Here is a 20,399-nt window from a genome sequence, read left to right as displayed (position 1 = left end):
ATTATTCTTGTTTTATACGTGATTCATTACTATATCATTTATTATTCTATTTTTAAGCCAGTCTTTTGACTCATCTATTTAAAATTTACTTTAAAATATTTTGATATTTCGCTATTCCTTGCATTGCATTTTCTTTATCGGAGTTGTCTCCCTTGTCGCTGTTTGACTTTTATGTCAGATAAACTTGCTATCAAAATTCCTTTTTGTTCAATATCAAGCAAAAATGTTGATTAATTATTATTACGCATTATAATTACATTGATATATTTTTGTAATAATAATTTAGTTTAATAAAGTTGAAGTATCCTTTGCCATAATTGTTCATAATGAAATCTAGAATATGGCAAACCAGAACTTTTTGAGAAACCAATAGTGATTGTTACAATAAGCAAATGACATAAATAATAACTACATTACAATAACAAATTATTTTACATCAAATTCATACCAGAGCCAAATGGCAACAGTTCTTGGATAACAGTTCAGTTGTCATACATAGAGATATGGAAATTTGTGTTCCTGACGAACTCAGGCTAGAGATACTGTGCACATGTATTGCAACATAGCCTGCGAAACAGAAGTAGCTTACATCTATGTGAATCCATAAGTGGACAGATCCTTGATTCATCCTTATCACAGTTTTGGAGATTACTTTTATTGTTTGTGGTTGTCAGTTTATTAGTTTGGGTGGTCTGGGTAGCCATACTAATGCTGTCAGTACTGGCATCTGGGGTTGGTACTTGCTGCGTCGTCAGAGAGGTTTGAGAGATGGTTGGAGTTGTCCACCACCAAACAAACTGCGTTCTGGTTGGTAGGCTCGTGGTAGATGTAGTCACAACCGTCCACCACCAGACATATTTTGAAGTTGAGTCATCTCTGTATGATTCACTAGTTGCATCTGAAACTATTGGAGTCGTCTCCCCATTAGGCTGTGTAGTAGTCACTAGTTGGTGGGGATTTGTAGAGATCAGTGTTTTGTCATCAATCTGAGTTACGAGTCTTGTAGTGGTTTGGGGCTGAGTTTGTGTTAAAATGTCTGAGTGGGTTGTTTCAACTCTATTGTATCCATTACTCTGCTCTCTTATGGAAGAGGCATCATTCTTTGTCTCCTTTGTGCTGCTTGTGCTAGTTGCTTCAATTGTAACTGATTTATCTGTTGATGAATCTGATGCTTTTGATATCATTATTGGTATATCTGTGACTGGTGTTATTGTCTCTGTTGGTATGACTGTTGTCTCTGTTGATATGACTGTTGTCTCTGTTGGTATGATTGTTGTCTCTATTGGTGTGAATGTTGTCTCTATCGGTATGACCATTGTCTCTGTAGGTATGACTGTTGTCTCTGTTGATATGACTGTTGTCTCTGTTGGTATGATTGTTGCCTCTATTGGTATGACTGTTGTTTCTGTGGGTATGACTATTGTCTCTGTTGATATGACTGTTGTCTCTGTTGGTATGTCTGTTGTCTCAGTTGATATGACTGTTGTCTCTGTTGGTATGCCTGTTGTCTCTGTTGATATGACTGTTGTTTCTGTTGGTATGCCTGTTGTTGTTGTGGTTGCCTGCTTCACTCTACTGATGCTACTCAATTCAGTTCCTTTGGTGTTAGTTACTGTTTTAGCAGGTCTTTCATCTGCACTAGTGAATGCTATGGATGTGGTCTTAGCTACTGGAGTTACCTCTTCTGCATATTTTGATGATATTGTTGTCACTGTTGTAGGTAGTACAACAGTTATATTTCTATAAACTGCTTCCTCCGATGTTGGCAAATCTGTAGAGAATATGACATCACCAGCTTCTTCCAACAACTCATTACCATTTTCCCGCCTTGAAGAAGTCACGAATGTTGAAGTTGACACGGGATAGGTATTTTCAATTTGTGTAGTACTCTCTTGTTGAATAGTCGTAGAGAGTACAAATAGAGAGGTTGAAGAGGTGCAAGCTTCCTGAACACAGATTTCAGATGTCGATGGCTTCTCTCTTTCATCACATCGGGCAATAACAATACTGGAAGGATTTATGGGCACACAGGAGACTTCTCTTGTCTGCACTCCTTCACCACAACTCACTGAGCACTACAACAGCACGCAGGGAACTGCATCATAAAAACAAATTTTCATTTTCAAATATCAGTTTGTTTCACACAAGTTGTTGTCTACATGCAAAGCAGATACGAAACTGACAGAATGTAGATGTGATTATTGAAAAAAAGCTGAATAATTTAAACAAAAAGACTAGACATGGCCAACCTTCACGCTCCCTAACCAATACAAACTGCAAAAATCATATATATGTGGATTGTGCTATACTAAGATAAATGCTGAGCATTCAAAAACTTTAAAAAACCATATAGGTGGCTATCAACACTTTAAAAATTTAATCATTTTATATATTTCGTATTTTAAAAACACTCAGCAGTTTGTATAAAGCATTAAAATACAAAATAAATGAGTTAATTTGACTAATTAATATCCATCGAGATATTAGAAGTGTTTCTGAAAATGTCTCTCTCTCAGCATCAAGTCTCGTGGTTGGATGTATTGACTGATACTGCTGATGCAACTGCCTTGCCTTTTGCAAACCACACCTTATCATCTATACATGTAAGCTGCAGCGGGTTTCTCTTCACCTCCATAGTCTATAAGAATTGGCTAGTAGGCCAGCTAAGGCTGTTGTTTAATATGCTCAGTATTTTACTGCTGAAACACCGAACAGGATATATTGATAATAAGCTTAACTGTTTTACTAATCTATATATATGTAAATCTCAGTGTTTGTCTTTTGTTTTCTGTCATCCCTGTGACCAGTTATAGTGATTAAAGTCTAGCAATGAAAAATCTGCTTTGCAGTGGATTTGATCTCAGACCCTCCAGGTCTGACGACCGGTGAACTAAACCAGTACACTACAATTGTTCAACTGACCGTAGTGATAAATGATTGTAATCACATTCATTACATTGGTTAAAATACTTACGCTGGGGGTTAGTACCTAGCACTAGGATTAATATGCTGGCATTAAAACATCACTATTGTTTAACAAGAGTTAGATTACTAGCTTACAAGGTAATCTACTCAAATTCATTGTGTAATTAATTATTTTATTACTTGAGCATCGCTGGGCATTCATCTAGCGTGTACTATAGTCTAGGCTATACTATAGTCTATATAATAGAAGACAATATGTCTATTGTGTCTCTCGAATGATAGGATGAGACTACAGAAAAGTGAATATTCATCAAAATGTATTTGACTAACTTGTTGTTTATATGGAGCCATACTTGCTAGTTGGAACACAGAAATAATCTTACCAAAGATATACTGTCAGTTTTCCAATAGCCAGGTTCAGAGCAGCTGCTTCTATTACACTCGCGCATGAGTAGTGGTGACTCGATTGTGCTGCAGAAGGAATCCTTTACTCTGTGCCATCTGACCTCCAGTTCTGGACTCTCCCTTACGCAGAATGCCCAACGCCTTTGCAAAGCTTTTTCCAGGGAGCAAAGCTCTTCTGGACACTTTGTCCACTCACTGACAACCCACCTACAAGTATCAAGGTGAGTGTCTATGAACATAGATATGCTCCTACAATTAATAAGGTGTCTATGAACATAGATATGCTCCTACAATTAATAAGGTGTCTATGAACATAGATATGCTCCTACAATTAATAAGGTGTCTATGAACATAGATATGCTCCTACTATTAATAAGGTGTCTATGAACATAGATGTGCTCCTACAATTAATAAGGTGTCTATGAACATAGATATGCTCCTACAATTAATAAGGTGTCTATGAACATAGATATGCTCCTACAGGTAATGAGGTAAGTGACTATGAACATAGATATGCTCCTACAGGTAATAAGGTAAGTGTCTATAAGTATAGATATGCTTCTACAGGTAATAAGGTGAGTGTCTATGAACATAGATATTTTCCGACAGATAATAAGGTAACATCTATAAATATAAACACTTGGTAATAATAGATCTATCTTGGGACCGATATACAATAAAATATAGAAAGTTAAATACTTGATTCGTCAAACGAATTCAGCAACCTTGTTGTTATGGTAACTGCTAGCAAGTCAGAATAATTAGGGTGCTACCCTGACAACCTTATATACGTACTGCTACCATATTGATGACCTTTAACCTCTGTTTACCACACCATAGACTTGAATGTATAATGAATGACCCAGCGCATCACAGCATCTGCTACCTGTAGCTGCCTACCTACCTGTACCACACTTCACAAGCTTTGATATTGCATGTCTTCTTGAGGGTGTTGGGTTTCTCCTCACTTTTGCAGAGCAGTTCATGAACAGTTCTGTTAGTTTTAGTATTACGGCATACCAGAAGCTGTTCATACATTCCTATAAGGTATACCAGCTTAACCTAAATATACTGATAAGAAGCACAAGTCCTTTAGTGTATGAGTAAGCAGTAAATACTTTTAAACAAATGACCTTGGCATAGAGTATGTTTACTGGTTGGCTAAAAAGTTATTTAAAGAATATGAACATCCTGAAGCAAATGGGCATAAATGGAACACTTTATTTACAAATGCAATTAACTGAGTTTGTAAAGGTGATACTAATTCTTCAGGACGTTTTTGTTTACGCCAAGAACCACTGTTACTAAAACTAAATAAATGGTGATGTTACATATTAACAGTTTTGTAGTTTTGCAATTTTTTATCTTGTTAAGTGGTGTTAGTACTCTGGCAGACTAGTGTGCTGTGAGAGATTGTCAGGTGTAATACCTATACATACACTCATTTTGCCATGTTAGGAGGAGTTGATTGGTGTAGCTGTTAGAGCATTGATCTGGAAGTCTAACAGTTGTGAGTTTGAATACCATAGGAAGCAATATTTTGCAAGCAATTTTTATTATTAATTTATTAACTTTAATTATTAGTTATATTATTTTTAATAATTATATAATTTTTTATATTATCATTTTATTATTATTTGCAAATTTTTTGTTATTAAAGTAAGGCACAGGTAAGTATCATGAGCATCAGTAGAGTGATTAAGACAAACAATGTACCTTTCGTAGCTTTACGATAAGGGAAAGTAGACGTACCATCACCGCAAGGTTGGCTGCACTCTCCCCAACCGTCAGTTGACCAGGAGTATTTAGTTTTGCCTTTCTTTTGATTTCTTGAGCTCTGCGTTGTTGAAAGCTGGTCATTCTCTCTGACGACACTGAGAGGTTCGGTGAAAGTAATACTTAAAGATACTCTCATCCCACTGTACAGAGAGTAGATCTAGAAGGTAAAACTAAATACACTATAGCTCTCAGAGCAAGACGAAGTTACTTGGGTGCAGATTATATAATAGTGTAGTAAAAGTAAACGCTTACAAAAGTAGCGTATGTAGCAGTAAATTTAGTTTTATGTGTTTAATTAACATTGCAAAAGGTGGAACAACCACGAAATATTTTTAAACATGAACTAGCTGATTACATATGCGGAGCTTGGCTGGCCGAGAATACACGTTCTAATAACATATGACAACACAAATGTAGCAATCTAAAGATAGCGTGGCCATAACTCCACGTCTTACTTCTATGAAATTTAGTGGTTTGTTAGAGCATAAGAAATGCTGTTCCTGAAAAAGGTAGCCAAACAAACTATGTTAACTTCTTTAGCAAACACTGTTAGGTAGAATTGTTTTTATTTACGTTGCTGTATAGTTTTTATTCCATTTTTAACAGTTAGGATTTAAATGACATCAACGAATCATTACTATAGCCGGTGTTAAATAAAGGTATCTCACCATCCCACCTTTTCTTATACATGCACTACAGTATCTTCAACCCATTATGTTAGATACAAATAGGTGAATTTCCCTGAAGAGTTTTCCTCTCTCAGTCAGCACTAGCACAGCCCTCTGGCATGTTTAATATCAGAAGGAGCTCTACGGGTGCTAATAATTCAAAACAACATTACGCTAGCATAATACTATTTAATTGCCACGTTATGACTTCACCAATCGCCATGTGGCATCATCATTACATACGATTCCAATGATATGACATGATCACACTGCGATCCTATCCCTTTTTGTCTTCATACCATGACATCTGCACACTGGGAATTTTTTGATTCAACATCATCTCGTTATATACTCCTGACAGCATCTCTGCCTGACTTTATAACACTTTGGCATGTCATCTGTACCACAAGACTATATCACATTATGAGATCTTACCATGACATCATATTCAGCCTGCAAAGGTCCAGCAGACTCCAGTGTATCACTTCTTGTATTTGAGTAGCTCCAGAGGGCACCGTAGTCTGTCTTGTTGAAAGGTTCCCTCTGTCTTACAGGCAGTATTGTTTCATTCGTTTTCACATTCCTTAAAACTAAGTTATAAACGGTCAGTTATTTCCTAAATGGAGACTGAGTAAATTAAATTGTATTGTTTATAACTCTATTAGGTCTTTGGTCTCAGCTGCTATTATACTGTACAACATAATTACAAGATTGATTGGTTGTTTCCACATGTAGCAAAACTGATTGGTTAATTTCATGAGTAGCAGAGCTGATTGGTTACTTTTTATGAATAGCAGAGTTGATTGTTTACATTTATGAGTAGCAGAGCTGATTGGTTACATTCATGAGTAGCAGAGCTGATTGGTTACTTTCATGAGTAGCAGAGCTGATTGTTTACATTTATGAGTAGCGAGCTGATTGGTTACATTCATGAGTAGCAGAGCTGATTGGTTACATTCATGAGTAGCAGACCTGATTGGTTACTTTCATGAAAAGCAGAACTAATGTTACTTTCAAGAGAAGCAGAGCTGATTGGTTAATTCTATAAGCTGATTAGATATTGCTTAACTTCAAATCTATGCCTGAAATTAAGCAGATCTCACTACAGCTGCTCCACATCTAAAGATTACAACCGTGATGAAATCTTACCTATTTTATAGGCATCATTTGGCTTTTTGATCTTGAAATTGCGAGTGCCAGGATACAGTCGCACAAGTAATTGGTAACCTAAAACCAAAAATTAACTTTATAAATTTTGGTAGCATGATATTGTTTCCTGTGGCATTACTAATTTTCATGGTAGGTATAAAATACCTAAATTATATTATAAATAATATTATATTATTATATTATAATATCTAAACAATATTATTGTTTAGATCAGATTCTTTATGAAGAATGTTTTTGTCAACAGCTAATATTCTGTTCAGACATCATTAAAGACGCATTATTGTTTTAAGTTCCAAATTTTCTAAGTACTGAATTATGCTAAACAAGAGAAAACAACTCTGACAAGAGCACTATTAGTATAATACTAAAGCTGCCGATACGGCGATTTAATGGTTTGGTGGTGATTTTTAAGGTAGACAATTTGACAATTGCCAGCATTTAAAGAGATATTGCCAGTTGTATAAACAATATAATCGTGTAATGGCGGTTTATCTCATCATACCTACCAATTTTTAGAGTGAGCAATACTGGAACTAAAATGCATGGGCCTCATTTTGTGACTTTCCACGCACACGGACATTCACGAATAACTATTTTCAATTACCACAAACATAAAACAGTTTCTTTTGAAATTAAAATATAAAAAAACATTAACAAAAATTTACAAGTTTTTTTATAATATTGCTACATATCGCAACTCATCTACATGCAATATCAAACCAAATCATCGAGTGATTTTTAAAAAGGCGAACTGCCATACGGTACCAGTAAGAAAATTAATAAACATAGTTATATATTTTATATTTTAGCACCAGTTACTGGAACCTTAATTTTTTTAAAACTCTGCTATAAACAACTAAAAGGAACAAAAACAAATAAAATAAGTAAATGAATAAATCAATATGAGAAAATATATAAATATTGTTTATCCATTTGTAGAGATTAATAAACAGCTAAGGTTTCCATGAAGAAACTATGTCGATTTACCCATAGATATAGTAAACTATGGAAAAATTGAGCAGTTTTTGGTGTTAAGTCAATAGGAGTTCATAAATCAGCTGATTCACTTTACGCATCACCATGACGTTGCGTCATGCTAATAATAGGCCTCACTTGTGTTGGTTATTAGCATATATAGGGTTTACTATATCTATGGATTTACCTCTTTCTAGTTTCTCATTGTAGTAGTCTTGTCTTAGAGTGCATTGAGAGTTGTCTCCTTTGCACTGACCGCACATGTCTTCCCTGGCACCAGAGTTAATCTTACCATCACAGCCAACCGGAATACACTTGCCAGCATAGCACATAGCATTTCTATCATTATAAGAACAAAATGTACCATCCATCGCCTCTATCTCACCATACAGAGGGATGTTCTGTTCCTCGGTTTTACAGTTGAGTAGACAGAATACGGCCTCTAAAATATAAAAAGAAAGACATTGGACTTTATTTAAAAAAAAACAAAATTTTTTTACTAGTTGAGAATTGTTTAGTATGCTAATTTGAACGGAATACTTAATTTTAAAAAATCAAGCAGTTTGGCCTTCAAGCTAAAAGCACAATGATTGATTACCTGTCTCACTGACCAGTGAAACCTATCCTGTTAGCCCTAATTCTCTAATTTCTTTTGAAAGACAAGAAATATTTGACCCTGAAATAGATAACTATATTCATCTATTGTGAGAAGTTTAATTGGAATTTGAAGCTTATCACAAACTAAAAGATTTTTGGTCTATAAATTATTTGTTTGCCTTTTGGTTACTAACGGAAGCAATTAGGCTGTTTACAGACACGTTTTTTAATTCATACAAATTTTTGTTGCAAAAACATCTAACCAATGATGAAGTCTCAAAACTTGAGAACAAAAGTCTAACTGATGTTCCTCAAATGTTATTTATGTAAATCTTACTGAGAAAGCTAAACATATTATTTTTAGAGTGAAAAGAATATAAACAGAATTGAAGATGATTTGTAAAAATTGCTTTTTAATGCCCAAACTTGTCTGCATGAGCAGCCTAATCGAACATGATGTAAACCCAAAAAGACAAAGTTGATTTGCACACAATGAGAAACAAAAATCCCTTCCATCTGATAATTATCACAAATTTAAATTTCGTGGCAGATTGCTAAATCACATTCACTCTTTTTGACACATCATTACTACATATTTTGGTGGCTATGCAATACCAATTTATGTAAATTCTATGGCTGTTATTTTATATTAAAAACAGCTCATAATTTTAATACAGATTCTTAAAGCCCGTAAAATGCTGACCTTCGTCTGGTTCAAATGGTTTATAAGTTCTGCCTCTTTTGTTGTATCTTGAACATTGGTCAAGCCTTGCATCATCTATTTCTCTCTTGCATGTCTGCCATAACACATTATTTTGCTGAAACTAGTTTTTATGAAAAAAAACACAAATTCATGTACACGATACTGGACAATGTAACGTTTTGTCATCATAAGAATGTTTTAGTGCTGCGGATAGGCCCGTGTATCTTCGAGGTATGGCATGCGAGCAAGCATATACAGTAAAAACTCTACTTATGACAAACTCCGCATTTGAAATTTCCTAGTCAGAACACTTGACAAAAAGGTTACTGTATTAGTAAAAGTAAAACATAACAGTAACGGATATAATTTTTTTTCTTTAACCTTTTGATGTGGTAGGTGTGAACAGAGTGTTACAACTTGTAGATTCGGCTTATATGTGAATTTTTATAAATTCATTATTTTAGGACTGTTTTTAGGATCAGCTTATATGCAGGGATATATGGTACTGTTTTTGTTGGCAAACTGTTGAAACAGACACGAAAAGAATAACAAACCAAGTTTATGGTGTGCCCAAGTTCACCACATAGCCTTAGTCATTGAAAGTTATTTTTTCACATGCAACCAGAGAGGTGCAGTAAAATAGTCTTTGCTCCAAAACTGTAGAGTAATCGTAACTGCTGTATAGCAAGTTATGCAAATACAGCAGCGCAAAAGCTAAAGCGCATCTTGTAAGAAAAAGAATGATGAGCACCAGGTAGAGACCACTGTAACAAATATCTAAATGCGCGATCTAGCATGGCAGAACATGGAACAGATGGAATATTCTAGAAGACGATGCTTACCCTATAATACACCTTATGTTTCATGCAAGATCTCCTCACACTATAACTCAGGGTTGAAAACATTTTACACACCATTCTCATTTGCTCCTAAAATGAGAACACAACTTCAAGTCATGCCAAAAGATGAATATCTATCCAAAGGCCGAACGAGATACAGCCACAGAATGTCTATTGCATAAAAGCAGATGCTAAAAATAGCATTTAACTCCTTAACATTCCTAACAAATAAGCTAATACTGTAGAATGATTTGGAGCCATTGGAGTTGTCTTCTTAGCAATTAGCAAAATGCTGATTGGAAAAGCTATTATAAGCAGCGAAGCTAACATCACTGAAACCTTTGCATGGATCTGGATCAAAATAAATTAAAAAACATAATATAGAAGCTTGAGTTGACAGCAACAAATGAAAAGGCTTTTTTTATATTCAGTTATTTCATGCTGCAAAATCAAGCAAACATGTTTTCATGCGGCTCACAAAGATTCTATAGGCATGCTTGGTACTTACAGGGAGGTCACATAGCCTTAGATCATAGCTTTCTCCCACACAATCTCGTCCACCTAGTGCAGGCCTAAAACATGGCCCTGAGCTAAGAAAATCACATAACAAAGAATAGCTACTGCATCTCAGGATTCATAAGTATTAGTTTTTCTTGCAGCTATGATAACTCCATGATTTTCTGAGTTTGTTTGTTTTAAAAAGCCCTAGTTCCAAAGACAGAGTTGTTGTGATGACTTCAGTTTTGTAAGTTTTGCACAGAACCTGCTGTACTTGTTTGTTTTATTTTACATTAAATCATGACATAATAAGATTATAGAAAATTAAGGTGCAACGTGGGCCCATATGCGCAGTAGCATGGCTTAAGATTTAAAATTTGGTGATTTAAATCTTTGGTACATTTTTGGTACCATCTTTCGTATCACTACTCACAGCTCGGGGGCCTAAAGTGACCACCCTTCAAATTCAAAATCAGAGTTTTTGACTATTACATGTAGTTAGTTTCAACACCCATTTGTGACAGTCGTGATCACCTCAAACCCAAACATGCACATAAAGCTACAAGTTCCATAACACTATTTGTTCTTGTACTTAGTATTTCCTTATATGGAAATACTACATCGTAGTATCGCAACCAACACCAACATATGGTGAAGTAATAAAAAATTGGTGTTAAAAACTTGATAATTATTTTTGACACTATAAAACCCTTGCGTGTGACTCATGTGTATGACTCATACATCCATCATGTGACTCAAGCCTGTGACTCATCACTTGAGCACTCCTATCACTATGTTTCCTTCATGTGGATTTGGAGTTGTGTGCTCTTTGAGTTACCATGTGATAAGTGTATCAATGAACATTCCAATCTTGCGGATTAACGCTGGCGCTTTGCTAATAAAGATAAGAATTTCTACACCAGAGATCAATAATTAGCAAGGCATTCGGAACATTAGAGCATTCAAAACTGCTTAAATTGAAATAAAAACACTGATGTGTGAAAATGTTTAAAATGGAATAGCTTGCGCGGCTTGTTTTATGCATTATTCGCAAGTGCTGTTTCCATCATTCGCAAGCATGAAATATTTGATGAAGGTTTGCAAGTAACAAAACTCTCTTGACTCGTAAATTTTTGTCATTTTCATTTTGCGGATGATGTGTGGATTGACGCAAACTTCCACATTATCCGCATCATGAAAACATAGCGTATGACAAGTGTAAATACTATCTGACTCATCGCCTCAAATGCACTTATATCAGACTACCGTTAGTATAAATTTCTGTCATACTCAGGATTATCGCAGGTTCTTGTGCGAGACTTTATTCCCCTGCCGCACGTAGTCGAACAGCCGCTCCAGCTTGCCCACCTAGACCAAGATCCATCGACACTTTTTAGCCTGCTGTGCTCAACCTTTTTGTCCTTCCAGATCGGGTCATCAGGATTGGCCACGATACATTGAGAGTTGAAACACCACTAACAAATTTTACAAAATAGAGTATGATTTGTTAAATAACTTATGGATAATTTTTGAACTGTGCTGGTAGCTATGGAAAAAGGTCAAACATTCCAGTTTTGACAGATTAGCTTTCTGAAGCAGCGACGTCTGCTAGCAGCAAAAAGACGCAGCTTAGATAACAAATACCATTGGTGGCTGTTGTCCATCCATTCCTTCCCTTTTTCTGACACGAAGTACAAAAAATAAATAATGACACAATTATTCGCATGAGTCGGTGAATAAGTCAGTCTAATTAGCTGAACGTCCTGGGTTCAAGCCCTGCATTGACCAACATTTCAGTTGCCTCATTAATTGTGGGAAAATAATTTTGTAATTGTGCGAAAGTTGACAAATTTAAAACAACAGCTATTGTAACACAAAAATAAAAGGCCTTGACATCCGTACTACACGTTCTCATTTTTGACAATTTAAAGGTTGAATTGCAACAAAATTCACATTATGTACAGTTATTTGGTATCATAAGATTCACCATGTCTTACTCTGTTGTGTTGTAGGTGCAAAATATATGGGAATGTGATTACAAGCTCTTAAAAGATAAAACGAACAGTTAATCGCAGCCACAAGAGACCGCCGTAGTTGGGATTCTCTTTCCAAAACGGCTCAAATGGGATGTAGTTGTTACAGGATGGTTTCTGTTTACACGTTCATGCAATCTCATTCGTCGAAATATTTTCACAAATATACTTCACGCATTCAATAAAACCATGTCTCTTGTTCTTACGCGTCTGTTTTATCGTCATTGTAATGCTGTCACTTTTAGCACTGATATCTTTTAACTTACAGTAAAAAATCGTTAAACTTTTCAACCTTAGCTCAAAGGAGTACATATCATTGTCTGATAATCATGCCGAGCCTGTTGGTCACTTGTGATAATCGAAAAATGCTGCAAAAATTACTTTTGATATATTGGGTCACATGATCAGATTACGATTTGACAATTAGTCCAAGCCGAAACAAAACTGTAAAGTAGTGAGCATCTACATTTGATACGGGGTCTTCGGTAAAACCCGAAGTGTTTGTCATAAACTAGTGCTACAATAAGTTTATATTGAGCTTTTTATTGGCCTTTCAATTCACGTGAGAACATCACGTGACAAGACGATAACTAAACTGTAATGACTACGTCAGATAAATAGAGAGACTCCAATCTACGGCGGCCTTTCGTTTTTGAGCTTTTAAGAGCTCGTAATCACATTTCCACGTATTTGGCACCTACAACACAACAGAGTAAGACATGGTGAATCTTTTGATACCAAATAACTGTAATGTGAATTTTGTTGCAAGTCAACATTTAACATTGATTCAAAGTCACCTTCAAGGAATTTCAGACGAAAAGCTGATTTCAATTGAAAGGAATCACTATGGAAATCGTAATCAAATCTACATAAATTATTTCTCATTCGTCAATAATGAAAGTTTAGGAATGAAGAAAGTGATAGCTGACATTCAGCTAGGATAAAATTGATATTCTGTAAAAATGTCTGTGCTGTCTGAAACCTGGCCAATGAAGCTACAAGTTTAAAGCTATATACAATGGCTTTCTGTGTAGCCTGATATATAATGGGAATGATTGGCATAATGGTGGGCTTATCATTTCTGGTAGCTTTTATAAATCCACAAAGTTATCGCGCAAAATTTTCGGTGGAGCAGAATTTACAATACAAAAGCTACTGACCAACATTCTTGTAAAAATATCTAACATGAATAAATATAGTGTCAAACATACTCTGTCTCTCGCACAAGTACTTCCTGGTAGCGGAGGTGCTCTTTTTGTTTTGCATAAGTACCTGTTGCCAGGTGTCGAACACCACAAGTTCTCGCACGGATTGAAGTTGTGTGTCGTCTGCAATATGAGGGCATTGATATACATTAGTATCCTAAAGGCAGCTATATAAATAATAACAAAGTTTAAAATGCTTGTGTTTCAATATTTACCAACAGAATTAGGATTTAACAGTTTGCAACCGTCAGCTTAAAAGCATGCCGTTGCACGAGCTCCTCATACCAAAGCATAAATCCATGTAATGAATTTTTGAAAACCCCTAGAGGTTAAAGGGTTTATTCTTTATCCCTTAAACCTTTTTATCAGAATGCTGAAGGCCTTTGGTTTTGGATACAATAAGTTTTAATGACAAAAATAAAATGTTTTAGTCTATTATACATAAAAACTGCATTTCTCTGGTACATTTATTGCTGTATGATAAACTATAATGTCCATATGCTTTGTAAGGGTGAAAAATAAAGTTATTTAAACATGTACTTACAGAAAATTTTAGTAGATTTTATAAGAAAGTTTTGGTGTTTTTCTATCATTTGTGATTGTTTTTAATATTTGAGATGATCTGACTGCCAGGATGTTTCAAGATTAAAATCGATAATAATTGTTTAAGGTTAAAACACTCCGAAGTTGCTATTATTGTGATAGCTGATATCGGCTATTGCATTCAAGTTGCAGCATTATGCGTCTCTATTCTGTTGGTCTCTTTGCTACTATAGCCATCAAAATCACCCTTTCGAACGATTTGAGCATTTTAATCGTGAGCAAGTTTTTCAGTTTTTTAATTTTGAGACACCCTTGCAGTCAAATCACCTCAAACATAAAAAAAATAATTGCAAGTGATAAAAAGTACCGGCACTTTCTGATAAAATCTACTAAAATCTTTTGTAAGTTCATCCTTAATAATGATATATATTTTATAATAATAAAAAATTACGTCTGTTCATACAACAAGCTGGTAGTGTACTGTAGCATTTGTGTACAAGGTCGCAATAGCAGCTAGTTTCATATGTAACATGCCACTGGCTTTGATATCAAACTCAAAATCAAACCGAAACTCATTACTTGCCAATGTTTCTACAATTTCAATGTAACAGCTGTTGGGCCTACTAAGGATTTTCAAGGTCAAACAAGGTCAAACAAGGTCAAGCAAGGTCAAATAAGATCAAGGTCAAATAAAATGCGATGTTTGGACAGATTACCCTTGAGCACAGCTGGAATCCTTTTCCAAACTCCTTTTCACACTGATCATCGAGGTCCCAGTTTTTTCCGAGAGGCATCTCTAGATCGGACCAGGTGACGGTAAAAGGGTTGTCTCTCATGCAGTAAAGAGTGCTACGTAAAATGGCTAATAGGGATGAAAATTGAACAGCGAATCTGGTGAAGCGACATTATCATCAACTAAACGATAGAATACGGAAAATTTTAGAATTGTGCCAGCATTAGCTATAGAAACAAAGTGAAGATATTTGTAAACAACATCCAACATTCTACAGTCATACCTCGACATACAAGTGCCCAAAATACAAGAAACTTAAGATATGAGAAATTTCCGTGAATTTTGCCGCAAATTTTGCCGTGAGATACAAGAACAGATAGACATACGAGCATAACAGACGGTTCTCGACGTGGCTGCTAGGTGTCCGAGTGTGTGAGAGGTCTTTTATAAAAATACCGTCGCTCTGTCTTTCTTGTCAGACTAGTTTGAAAAGGTTTTAAAAAGGTCAGCTAAAAGTTAATGTGAAAGCGATTCAAAAAGGTAAACCGGAAGAAATTAATAAAAAATTAAATTGAAAACACAGTTAGGATTATAAGTTTACTGTAAGATTAAAACTTATTTTAAGTATGTGTTTAGTAGAGTAAATTCATTCAAGTTAAATTTTAAGTTTATGTTATGTAAGCATCATAAAAGTGTTGCCGTCAAGTCTCTCATACTGCATTAGTCGCTGCTGTCTGTCTGGAAAGTAAGAACTTCAAACGGTACCGTACATAATAATGTTACGTTTATTATTATTTCGGATCATAACCGCTAAATAGGTATTTATTACTTTGTGAGCATAGGTGGTAAATTATTACAGTTAAAACCTCATTTTCCTTTTCGTAATATCCTGTTTTAAAGTGGTTTTAGAAAATAAACAACGGATTAATTTGTATTCAATTACGTTATATAAAATAATTTGCTTTAAGCTACAAAAGATTTGACTTATGAGAGCAGTTTAAAAATGTATAAAGGTCAACGTCGAAGTACGACTGTGCATTTATTCAGCTATAAAGGTTGCAAGTTTGTGAAAACGTTCAGCCTTCTAGTTTATTTATGCAAATACCAAAAATAGTTAACCAATCAGCCTTGTTGGCAAGGCAACAGTGTGACCTTTAGCTAACCTGAGAATAGAGTCAATTTCCTCTTTGCTGCAAGGAGACCAGAAGTAGTTGTTGAGGTTGGCCATGACAAGCGGTGCCATGATGGAGCCTCTCTTTGGCTCATTTACACACTTGTTGGTACCTTCTCCGTCATGACTCATTCCTATCCTACAGTACACGCATCCAGTGTTCTAGAACATTCCTATCCTACAGTACACGCATCCAGTGTTCTAGGACATTCCTATCCTACAGTACATGCATCCAGTGTTCTAGAACATTCCTATCCTACAGTACACGCATCCAGTATTCTAGAACATTCCTATCCTACAGTACACGCATCCAGTGTTCTAGAACATTCCTATCCTACAGTACACGCATCCAGTGTTCTAGAACATTCCTATCCTACAGTACACGCATCCAGTATTCTAGAACATTCCTATCCTACAGTACACGCATCCAGTGTTCTAAAACATTCCTATCCTACAGTACACGCATCCAGTGTTCTAGAACATTCCTATCCTACAGTACACGCATCCAGTGTTCTAGAACATTCCTATCCTACAGTACACGCATCCAGTGTTCTAGAACATTCCTATCCTACAGTACACGCATCCAGTGTTCTAGAAGGTTCCTATCCTACAGTACACGCATCCAGTGTTCTATAACATTCCTATCCTACAGTACACGCATCCAGTGTTCTAGAACATTCCTATCCTTCAATACACACATCCAGTGTTCTAGAACATTCCTATCCTACAGTACACGCATCCAGTGTTCTAGAACATTCCTATCCTACAGTACACGCATCCAGTGTTCTAGAACATTCCTATCCTACAGTACACGCATCCAGTGTTCTAGAACATTCCTATCCTACAGTACACGCATCCAGTGTTCTAGAACATTCCTATCCTACAGTACACGCATCCAGTGTTCTAGAACATTCCTATCATACAGTACACGCATTCAGTGTTCTAGAAGGTTCCTATCCTATAGTACATGCATCCAGTGTTCTAGAAGGTTTTAGATAGACCTTGCATTAAAAGTTGGCACTGAGAATCAATATAATATAATAGAAATATTGAGATATGAAATGTGATACATTAGGGTGTAATACATGTATATTCTAACTTAAGGCTACCATATACAAAAAATATACATAATATAACATAATGTATTACGTAACAAAATATAGTAACCTGTAATGCTCTGTAAGCATAAAGTTACATTTAATAAAATAAAATATAATACTGTAGGATTCATACAATAGTGCAGTATAAGACCATTTAAAGGTGAATTTGTGCAAAATTTCAGTAGATTTTTATCAGAAAGTATTGGTACTTTTTACCATTTGCGATTGTTTTTGATGTTTGAGGTGATCTGATTGCCAGGATGTTTCAAGATTAGAATCAATAAAACTTATTTGTAATTAAAACACTCAGATCAACCGACAGTGCAATTATGACATATACAGTTGCAAAGAGACAGAATAGAAATGCATAACACTGCAACTTGAGCCTAATATTCGATTTCAACTAGTGAAATTATTTCGCACATTTTTCTTCTGAGCGTTTTAACTGTGATCAAGTTTTGTCGATTGTAACCTTAAAACATCCTGGCAGTCAAATCACTTCAAACATAAAAAACAATCTCAAATCATAGGAAAATAACAGTAAAATAATATTATAATCATAAAATAAAATAAGCTTTCTGATCAAATCTACTAAAACTTTGTGTAAGTCCATCCTTCATTCAATTTAAAAAATAAAACAACACAATAATTCAATTTTATGCTAACACATAAAAAGTACAATAATACAATAATACATGTTGTATTATGTAACATATAATTATATATTGGAACAAAAATAGAGAAGTTTGATATAAAAGCTTTCAACATAGTACATGTACACAATGATGCCATGCAATAACAGAGAACAACAATATGCAGAAACATGTAGCAATATGCTAAATACATATTTTCTATCACGCTGAAGTGTGACTGTTTTAATTTACTAGTGATGCGACATAAACAAGAAACTTGACAAATGTTAACTTTTATTAAATCTATTTACACCATATATGTTAAGGTTAACTTAATTGAGATGTGAAAATGATCAACAGCCAAACATGTTCTACTCAATCGTGTAAAGTTGTGATCTAGATATGATATAGTGTTTTGAATGCTGACTGTTTATATTTGAGCTATGACTCACGTATGACCGATTTCATGCGCAGCCACAAAGGAGGTAGAAAAACCATCTTCCTTGATGAGAGCACAACTCCTGTCGGGCCTACACATTCCTGTTACAGGTGCATAACCTACAAATATACTTCTACATGAGCAAGTCTATCATTGTATACACTGTAAGTACATTTCTCGTTATAATGATATAATAACCAATAAATAGACTTCTACACAAGCCTGTCAACTTCTGTATACATGTAATGTCAAAACATTCCAAGTACCTAATGTGCTAACATCCTGATGTTAGAGCATGTTAGGGATTTGTTAGATGTTAGCATGTTATTAACAAGCTATCCAAATGCTGACATCCCGATAATAAAGAAATTGTGCATTATTATGACGTAGTTAGTAAACTGTGTTTTTGTAGTGAATTTAAAGCAGTTTATGGCCCTTGGAGACTTTTATAATGAGGGAATATAATAAATATCCATAAGGCAATAGAGAAAGTAAAACATATATGTACAGACGGTTCCCAACCTACGAACGCGTTACGTTCCGAACGATTGTTCGTAAGGTGAATTTGTTCGTAAGTTGCTTCAGTGCTATATTTTGTATTATAATTTATGTTTAAGGCTTATATAAGTATATTGAAGGTTTATATAAGTATGTTTAAGGCTTGTATAATTAACCTGTATTGGTTTGTACAGAAAAAAATTTAATAAAATGGAAATAATACTTTAGTGGACGCCGGGCCATAACACTGCATTTCTTATTTATTGTATGTCTTGTCATTTCTATTATATTGTTGTTTTAATTGTTATGCTATCACTTATCGTTGTTGTCTTATTTTTTGTATGTGTTGTTCGTTTATTATATTGTTGTTTCACTCGTTATGCTATTGTTATATCTGATATACCGTCATAACACTATCACTTATCCTCCCTTAGATTGTTGTCATACCAACACGCTAGCGGTCCTATTCATTCACCTTGTTAGCCGGTGTTCTTACCGTTTGCCGTTAGCCGGAACGGTTGATGTTATTGTATATAAATGAGTGTGCTCATTTAGTTGAGCAGAGCAGATAGCCGTATGCTCCTCGGCTGGTGAAATTTCCTTCGCTAATTAAAAGCTGAATGAAACTACAGGCACTCTCTTATCTTTATTTAATAGTAGAGATCTTGCCAAGTAAAGGCTGGCAAATCTCTTTACAATACGTATGTAAACTTCAAACAAAGTTCAAACAAATAATTCGAAAGTTAATCGAGTTACAAACAACGTACATGCGTTCGTATGTACCGTTGTTCGTAACTCGAATGTTCGTATGTAGGGAACCGTCTGTACTGTAGTTGTTTTGGACTTGAGAGTTTGTTACAGGTAAACTGTACTAAGACGCAGATGGAGTGTATTTACCTGCAGGACTCATTCTGCCTCTAGATAAATACATGGCAAAATCATAATGGCCGACTTCGTGCTCCCTTAGGCTATTTACCGCTGACCACATGCAGAACTTGTCAAGAGCTTCTCTTGGGTTGTCATCTTTCCACATCTCTTCTGCCTATAAGCAAATATCTTGGATGAATGTGCTTCTAGATTTTTAATGGATAATAAGCTTGAAAAATGATGCCTGGGAATTTTAAATAATAACGTTCAAAGATTGTTTCAGTCAGCTGTCAAAGCAAACTTGGAATAACAGTGAGAATGTTAGTTTAAATGTAAATATAAATGTAAAAATAAGTATAATTGTAAATATAAGTATACGGTAAATATAAATCTAACTAAGATGAGCAGATAACAACCAATCAGAAGAAAGCAGAATAATCACCATCTTTAACCACATTCAGAAACCATCTGATGACTGACCGTGACAGGCCATTCAAGCGTGATCATTGTTCCCAAGTATCTTTGTCGCACAAAGTGAAGTAGATTATATTTGCAGGATATTTTTTACATAATTAGGGTACTACCCCAGTTAAACTTTAAAACCTCTGTTGCATTAGTA

General features: G+C 35.1%; 1 protein-coding gene across 1 annotated transcript; it reads right to left on the bottom strand.

Moving 5' to 3' along the window:
- Positions 1–259: 259 nt before the first annotated feature.
- Positions 260–19,880, bottom strand: LOC137393654 (A disintegrin and metalloproteinase with thrombospondin motifs 3-like). The gene is made up of 16 exons (XM_068080293.1): positions 19,811–19,880; positions 18,429–18,534; positions 16,237–16,383; positions 15,057–15,189; positions 13,804–13,920; positions 11,850–12,034; positions 10,570–10,633; positions 10,065–10,151; positions 9,223–9,316; positions 8,110–8,364; positions 6,927–7,004; positions 6,213–6,367; positions 5,083–5,266; positions 4,235–4,370; positions 3,309–3,537; positions 260–2,075 (listed from the first exon to the last, which is right to left on the bottom strand). Exons 1-16 carry the CDS (start codon positions 19,842–19,844, stop codon positions 534–536), a joined length of 3,546 nt encoding a protein of 1,181 aa, XP_067936394.1. The 5' UTR covers positions 19,845–19,880; the 3' UTR covers positions 260–533.
- Between the last annotated feature and the right edge of the window lie 519 nt (positions 19,881–20,399).

Source organism: Watersipora subatra, chromosome 4 (genome assembly GCF_963576615.1).
Source record: "Watersipora subatra chromosome 4, tzWatSuba1.1, whole genome shotgun sequence".
Lineage (NCBI taxonomy): Eukaryota > Metazoa > Bryozoa > Gymnolaemata > Cheilostomatida > Watersiporidae > Watersipora > Watersipora subatra.
The sequence above is the reverse complement of the archived record's forward strand: the minus strand, read 5'-3'. Positions and strand labels throughout refer to the sequence as shown.

Excerpts from the sequence above, each read along its gene's own strand:
- LOC137393654 (XM_068080293.1), bottom strand. The coding sequence starts at position 19,844 with ATGTATTTATCTAGAGGCAGAATGAGTCCTGCAG. Across the intron at positions 10,634-11,849 it reads AGAACCTGCGATAATCCTGA|GCCTGCACTAGGTGGACGAG; the intron begins GTATGACAGAAA and ends GCCATGTTTTAG. Across the intron at positions 2,076-3,308 it reads AAACTGACAGTATATCTTTG|TGCTCAGTGAGTTGTGGTGA; the intron begins GTAAGATTATTT and ends GTGCTGTTGTAG.